General features: G+C 45.8%; 1 protein-coding gene across 2 annotated transcripts in view; it reads right to left on the bottom strand.

Annotated features, from left to right (window-relative positions):
- Positions 1-636: 636 nt before the first annotated feature.
- The window catches only part of ift140 (intraflagellar transport 140 homolog (Chlamydomonas)), a 51,599-nt gene continuing 43,799 nt past the window's right edge, over positions 637-8,436 (bottom strand). For both annotated transcript variants that reach the window (XM_053235300.1, XM_053235303.1), the window contains 3 exons: positions 7,354-7,520; positions 7,111-7,252; positions 637-1,228 (listed from right to left, as the gene is read on the bottom strand). In XM_053235300.1, the coding sequence (XP_053091275.1) occupies positions 995-1,228; positions 7,111-7,252; positions 7,354-7,520 (543 nt within the window). In that variant the 3' untranslated portion in view covers positions 637-994. The remainder of the gene's footprint in view (positions 1,229-7,110; positions 7,253-7,353; positions 7,521-8,436) is intronic.

Genomic DNA, 8,436 nt, shown 5'->3' with positions numbered 1-8,436 from the left:
GTTTGTTCTTGTGTCCCAGGTAGTTGCAACGTTGTTTATAGGTGGTTGTTATAATGCAGCTAGGTGTTTGCTATGGAATCTTAACTGGTTGCTAACGTATTCCAGGTGATTGCGAGGTTGTATCTACAGACATTTGTGACTAAACAACAAATCCTTGTATACAACAACCTCAAGACAATAAGTAACTTGTTTTAGGGACAATACACCCTTACTAACCACCGTACTCCCGTGTACAGAGGGAGCGTCGCAGAAACACATTAAAAACATGTGTAATCATTGATATTGTTAACATTTATGGAAGGAGTCTCCAGTGTCAGTGCTTTGTAACATTCAGAGGCAAAGCTGTAACTTTAAGTTTTCCAACATTTTCTGGACAGAAGATGCTTTTCTTTGTCTTATTAACTTTAAGAGAGAGAAGTCTTTTCACAAAGAGAAAGTTGGTTACATTTGATGTCTATTAACTCTTTTTTTATCTAAATAAGCATTTAAATCTAAATTTAAATGTCCCATCCAGAGTGTATTCCCGCTTCATGCCCTGTGTTCTCAGGATAGGTTCTGGATCCACCAGGATAAAGTGCTTACTTGAAAGTGGGTGAGGGAGTGAATTTAAATATACAGACTAGGAATAAACTCAGATCAGGAGTTAAAAACTTTTATTAAAATAGAGAAACATTCTATACAGGGAATAATACAAAACATTACAGTGTGTGTCCTATAAATATTGTGTAAAATGTATAAAATAGGCATAATTAAATTTAAAAAATAACTTACACACGCACAAAATTCAAACCATGGCGTGTTTGTGTGTGTGTGTGTGTGTGTGTGTGTGTGTGTGTGTGAGGAGATGTGGCAGGAATGTCCGTTCCTGAAGGCATTACACACAAGCCATTGTGTTGAAGGCTCAGAACTGATCACACACTCATACACTCTTTGATGAAGTAGTGTGTTTTTGTGTGTATGTATGTGTGTGTGTGAATTCTGTATTAAACACCCCTCAGTGATTAAGGTTCTCGTCCTCCTCCACTTCGTCCTCGTCCTCTCCGTCGCTCTGTGTGCGTGAGTGTGTGTTGTCCGTGTCTCGGTGGTGTGTGTTAGTGTGTGTAGTGTCTCCATGGTTGAGTCTTACTCCGATGGCATTCTGCAGAGCGTCCAGACTGCAAGCGCTCACGTACACACTCACGTTCACCGAGGGATGCAAACGTCTCAGCTCCTCCAGCTTTATCCATGCCTGAAACACAACAAAACACAATACATGTGACCTTTGACCCTGAGACACATTCTGACTTTAATACCTAAAGAAAAACAGTGTGCCTTCACTGCATGGCTGTTAAAGGCATTATATTGTCTTATACTCATGGGAAAAAGAAAGTACACCCTCCTTCAAGTCTATGTTTTTATTTATCAAGGCCTAAATAACAATGGTGTGGTCATTTTTCCCCAAAAAGTAAGCCAACATTCATTAACCCTTCATTAACACCTTCCACAATCATTAACCCTTCTATTATGTTTGTAAATCAGTTACCTCGCTGATTACAGGTCAGTTTTGACCCTGTATTTCTAACTTCCCTCAAAACAGTCCTAATATATATCTTAGACTACAATTACCTTTGACTCTACTTACCAATGACTCACCCATCAACAACTTAGAGATTAACTTATTTTATTGTATTTTACTGTCCATAATTATCTTATTTTACCTTACAATAGGCTATTCATTTTCTTTACAAACACAAATTTTAGAACATTTCATGGGTTTCAGTTGCTCTTATGGCTGTAGGAGCCATATATTCTATTTGATTATCTCTTTCTACCATGTGTGTACTTCAGAGATATTTTATTTGTGTTAATGACTTCACATTATACAGTCAGGTCCATAAGTATTTGGACAGTGACAAAATTTTCATAATTTTGCCTCTGTACACCACAACAATGGATTTGAAATGAAGCTATCAAGATGTGATTGAAGTGTAGACTTTCAGCTTTAATTCAAGGGGTTTAACAAAATAGTCCATACTTGACAAAAAATCTCTTTCTCTTTCTGGAACTAAGAGAATGAAACCCGTTCCAGCATGGCGAGCTCCACAAAGTGAGCTCCATGAAGACATGGTGTGTGAAGGTTGGTGTGGAAGAACCCGAGTGTCCTGCGCAGAGACAGGTTCCAGTTCATCCCAAAGGTGTTCAGTGGGGTTGAGGTCAGGGCTCTGTGCAGGACACTCGAGTTCTTCCACTCCAACCTTAACTCTGATATCATGAATTTCACACACTGTGAACCTCATTTTAGCCATTATGGTGGCAGCAGATTGAAATATGCAGAAAGAAACTGTGGGCTCTGTCCTGTACAGGACCATTAAATCAGTGTGTGTATGTGTGTGTGTGTGTGCAAAGTCATACAGATTATAGTAATATTCTTAGAAATATAGAAATTAATACAGAAATATTTAGTTTGCATGTACAGTGTATCTGTGCATGAGACACTGAAACACATTCAAGGAAGGGACATGAACTGTGTGTGTGTGTATGAGAGGGAGAGAGGAGAGAGAGAGACTCAACCTGACTCTACTGGGTGAGACCCTGACTCTCCAGCTCAAGAGTGTGTGCGTGTGTGTGTGTGTATGTGTGATTGTGTAAAACCTTACAAACTGAAATGTCTTAGAAGTGTCTAAGCTAGTTTAAATGTTGACCTTCATCAAACACTATTTTGGAATAAATCCTAGAAACACCATGTAAACACCCATCCGGCCTGCCGCTGACTCCCCTCCCCCTGCCGAGAGAGGAAAACCGCCACAGCCATTTGCGCCCCCGGCCTGTGGACCACCTCGAACTTAAACGGTTGAGGCGCAAGATACCAACAAGTGATCTGTGCATTGGCATCCTTCATGCGATGGAGCCACTGGAGTGGAGTGTGGTCCGAACAGAGGGTGAAGGCCCATCCCAACAGATAGTATCAGAGGGTGAGGACCGCCCACTTGATGGCACTCCTTCTCTATCATGCTGTACTTTGTCTCTCGCACCAAGAGCTTGCAGCTGATGTACAGCACAGGGCGCTCCTCCCCCTCCACCACCTGGGACAACACAGCCCCTACCCCTCTGTCCGATGCTTCCGTCTTCAAAATAAAAGGGAGGGAGTAGTCAGGAGAATGCAACAGTGGTGTGCCACAGAGTGCAGCTTTTACCTGAGTGAAAGCCTGCTGGCACAGCTCCATCCACTGGACCGGATCTGGTGCCCCCTTTTTAGTGAGATCAGTCAGCGGGCTGGTGACGTCTGAATAATTTGACACAAACCTCTGATAATAGCCAGCCAGCCCCAGAAAACGTCTCACCTCCTTTCTGGTCTTGGGTTTCGGGCAGGTCGCAATCTCTGCTGTCTTATCAATTTGGGGACCCACCTGCCCATGAACCAAGTGGAAGCCCAGATACCGTACTTCTACCCATCCAATCGCACACCTCTTTGGGTTCGCCTTAAGTTCTGCTCGCCTCAGCTATCTCAAGACAGCCCTCAGGTGTTGCATATGCCGCTGCCAATCATTACTATAAATAATAATGTCATCTAAATAAGCAGCGGCATAAGCAGCGTGTGGGCAGGGACTCTGTCCATGAGTCGCTGGCACTTCACTGGGGCCCCAAACAACCCAAAAGGAAGGGTCACAAATCTGTGACAATATCCCTTTGTCAAATCCAGTGTCGAATAAAAGTGAGCCGCACCTAACCGATCAAGCACTTCATCAATGCGAGGCATTGGGCATGCATCAAACTTAGACACCTCATTGACTTTTCTAAAGTCTATGAGATCAGTGCAACCGGGGAATGGCGAGAACACATCGGAAAACTCTGCTTGCAATTTTTCCACATCTGTAATTTGGGACGGAGAGAGGTGGTCTCCGTAAGAGACCGGGGTGGATTGAGCTGCCATCTTTAGAGTTACTTCCGGTCCTAGCTCCTCCCTCTCTGGAACAACCGTCGCCAAAGCCACGGTAACCGCTTCCCTCCACGGTTTAAGAGGTTAAGGTGGTACACCTGCTGCGCCCCGCATCTATCCGTTCGCCTGACCTCATAGTCCACATCCCAAACCCGTTGTGTTACCTCAAAGGGCCCTTGCCATTTGGCAAGTAATTTCGAGCTCCACGTGGGTAGCAAAACGAGCACTTTATCTCCCGGTGCAAACTCCCGTAGCCGAGTACCCCTGTAATACAGCCGGGATTGACGTTCTTGCGCCTGTAGCAAATTCTCCTGGGTTATGTGGCATAAAGTGTGTAGTTTGAGTTTCAGATCAAGAGCATAAGGAAATTCGTTTTTACTGCTGGAAGGTCCCTGAATGATGTCAAGTACGCCGCGAGGCGTCTGCCCATACAACTCGAACGGGGAAAACCCTGTGGAGGCTTGCGGGACCTCTCATATTGCAAATGACATTGGCTCTAGCCACTTATCCCAATTTTGCACATCATCGTGAACAAACTTATGAATCATGTTTTTCAAAGTATGATTGAATTGTTCCACCAGCCCATCTGTCTGTGGATGATAAACGCTGGTGCAAATTGATTTAATCCCCAACAATTCGTAAAGCTCGTGTAGTGTTTGCGACAACAACCTGCCCTGGTCAGTCAGGTTCTCTTTCGGGATCCCGACTTGGGAGATAATAAGGAAGAGTGCCTCCGCAACATTATGTGCAGAGATGTTGCGCAGGGGCACTGCTTCTGGGTATCGCATTGCATAGTCCACTAGAACCAATACAAAGCGATGCCCTCACGCAGTTCGCTCTAATAGGCCGAAGAGGTCCATGCCAATTCTTTCGAAGTGACCTCGATTAATGCGAGTGGGCACAAGGGCGCTTTTAGGGTCGCCAGCGGATTCACCAGCTGACACTCGTGACATGCCGCGCACCACCTGCGATCATCGCCGCGAATGCCCGGCCAATAGAAGCAGGCCATGAGAAATCCAGTGTTTTGATCCCGCCATCAGATTAGGGTGAGCCGCCTGGAATAATAATTCCCAACGGCTCTTTGGAACCAACAAATGGGTCAACTCCTCTTGTGGAGTCACTCTGTGTCACTCAATATAACCTGTCTTTAATAATCGAAAAATAGGGGTGGGAGAGCATAGCATTAGGCTAAATTCACTGATCATCGATTACTCTTACTTAGTCGAAGGCGTGCCTGAGGCTCTCATCATGCGACTGCTCCAAGCAGAAATCCTTGAGGGAAATCCTCACCAAGAGAACATGCTCTTGATGTTCCCCTGACTTGGAGCTGACGTCGATGGCCCCAGCACCGCCTCCCCAGCCAATGCTGAGCACATCCCACACCGTTTTCCACTACTGCAGGACTCACCCACAAACATTTCTTTCGCTAATGCTCAGAACCCTGGCCAATTAGTCCCCAGGATTAGTGGATGGATGAGACGAGGACTTACCGCCACCTCTACTCTATATTTGTGCCCCCAGAAGTGTATGATGACCGGCACTAGCGAATATTCATGAACATCCCCGTGCAAACACCTCAGCTTCACCAAACGTGTCTTTCCCAATGCCTCACCTTGAACCAAGCATTGGTGGATTGAGGTCTGGTTACAGCCCGAATCCACCAATGTGTGATATGTACGGCCTTGGGGGTGGCCTGTGGCGCGTCGGGGATCCCGACCAACACCCCCACCTCCATCACGTGGCAGTGGTCTTGGTTATGCTCGGGCTCCCCGCAGAGCCAGCACACCGACCCAGGCCTTACTCACACACCTGCAGCCTTGGATTTACTCACTTGGGGGAGAGAAGAGACAGACATGGGGAAAGGAAGGTGGAGGGAAAGCACAGGCTCAGGGAATGGATTTTGGGGGAATTGGCCCCGTTTCCATTTTCAGGCACAGGGAAAGGGCGAGGAGGATGGGGAGAGACTGCCCACGGACATGCCGGCATGTGGTCCTCTGCCAGCTGGACGGCCTCTTTGAGCTATGCCAGTCGGTGGCACTGGAGCCACTCAGCCGTCTCTTCTGAAAGTCGGGTGACAAACTCCTCCAGCACCACTGATCCAGTCTGGTAGACCAGCATGTTGACGACCCGCAGCTGCTGGGCCATGAGTTGGGCTTCAGCCCTCAGGAGCGGCAACAGGCGGGCCACCCACTGATCCTTGGGCCAGCCTCACATCACTCATACAGCGCTCATACAGTTCCAAAAATGCTTCCAGATCATCCTGCAGTCCCATCTTGGTAAGAGCGACATGGGGCGTGGCTCTGGTGGCCGCAGGCTCCGCAGCTGCGATGCCAGCCTGCTGGACCAGGCCCTGGAGCACCTGCCAATCTGCTGCCTGGGCGTCGAGCAGCTCCGTCATTCACTGCTCCTGGTCTCAACGCAGCACGAGAAGGGCCTGATGCTGGGTCTGGTGGTGGCTGGCAAGAGACGAGATAATGTCAGCCAGTGCTGAGGACTCCATGACGGTGTCTTCTGGGTTTCGGCACCAGTGTAACAATGTCACGGTTTCAGGAGCAAATGAGGAAGCCGGAGGCAGGCTTAGAACAACCGAGAGACGATTTATTCACAACTTTTTTCTGTTTTTTCTGCCGCATTCAGCGGTCTATTTAAGTCCCCCCAACACACACACACCCGCAAGCACACGGCTCTGTGCTGGTTCGTGCTCTCTCTCTCAAGGCACTCGTCTCTCTCTCTCTCTCTTATCCTCACCTCCGCTCATTGCAACACAGAATACTCGTTAATCAAACTCCCCGCAGGTGCGCATTCCTTACCACTCACCTTCTTCGGCTCCGCCCTCCATTCACAAACGCTCGACCACGCCCCCACTTCCACATACCAATTTATTAAGTATACACCCACTGTACTGTACCTGCTTAATCATAGGGTGATGTGAAAATAAATTGGTGTTTTTCAGGATAATACTAGGAGATAATAACGAGTTTGCCATTTTATGCTTCTTTAGTAGACACTAAAAAGAGAAACAGGACAAAAGTCCTTAATTAGCTATGCAGGCTGAGTGATGTGAAAGCAGTTTTGAAGTACACATAAAAATGTAAATATTTAATACAGACAGTAATGGAATATAGTATGTGTGTTAGTTTGGGTTCTGCTGAGTGTGTAAACAGCACTGTGGTGTGTGTGTGTGTGTGTGTGACCTTCTGGTAGCTGGCGTGTTGACAGTGATGCTCAATGATGAAGCCGAAGACGTCTCCTACTCTCACTGCAGGGTCCAGATCACACTCCTCTAACAAACACTCACACTCTGATAGAGCTGCTGCAGGGTCCTGCTCATACAGCCTGTATACACACACACACAGACGTGTGTATTGCACAAATCTGTATGTGATGTATTAAATGGGTGCATGTGTTTGCTGTGTGTGTGTATGTGTGTGTATTACCTGCGTGCCTGTATGAATCTCTTAATGAGCGTAAGGTGGTGTGTGAGTTGTGCAAGTCGCTCGTCTGTCTCGTCTCCATTGCGACTCTTGGCTTTGGACAGACACTTACAAGCTTCAGTGAGGGCGCCATATGCCTTCTCATAGTCCTGATAATCATCAATCTCTACCTACACACAAACACACACACATAATAAAAATAATTATAAATTTTATTTATAACGCACCTTTCTTACACTCAAGGCGCTACAACAGTATAAAACAACAATAAAAGAAACAACACAACTCCATAATAGCAATCACAATGACAACACAATAACAACGATGACAACAACAACTGTAAGATTATAACTTAAAAGCTTCACTAAAGAGATATATTTGAGTAATTTCTTAAAACAATCAAAAGTCTGAGCATTCCTAATAGGAAGAGGCAGAGAATTCAACAACCTGGAAGCAACACAAGAGAATGACCTCCCACCCATAGTTTTGAGTTTACAGCGAGGCTGGTACAGAGTAAGAGAACCAGCAGAGCGGAGAGACCGAGATGGTGTGGACACTGAGACCAAATTACAAATATACTCTGGGGCCAGCCCATGTACTGCTTTATAAGTTAAAATCAATACGTGATTGAACTGGAAGCCAGTGTAGTTTAGAAAGCACAGGAGTGATATGACTGCGGGATGGTGTGTAAGTTAGAACACGAGCAGCTGAATTTTGCACATATTGCAGCCTTTTAATCAAATTTGCAGGTAACCTTGCAAAAAGTGAATTACAATAATCAAGCCTAGATGTTATAAAGGCATGAATAAGCCTTTCTGCATCAGGCATAGAGAGAAACGGTCTTATACGTGCAATATTCCGAAGATGATAAAAAGCTACTTTAGTAACATTCTTAAAATGAGTGTTAAAAGTCAGCTGTGCATCAAAAATCACACCCAAATTCCGCACCTGCACAGAAGGGAGAACCTGGCAATCATCCACTGTAAGTTTAAAATTTTTACATCTATTTACAGCAGTAGAAGTGCCAATCAATAGAACTTCAGTTTTTGAACAGTTTAACTGTAGGAAGTTCTGTTTCGTCCAGGT

Source organism: Pangasianodon hypophthalmus, chromosome 1, assembly GCF_027358585.1.
Source record: "Pangasianodon hypophthalmus isolate fPanHyp1 chromosome 1, fPanHyp1.pri, whole genome shotgun sequence".
Lineage (NCBI taxonomy): Eukaryota > Metazoa > Chordata > Actinopteri > Siluriformes > Pangasiidae > Pangasianodon > Pangasianodon hypophthalmus.
This window is presented reverse-complemented; position numbering and strand designations above follow the sequence as displayed.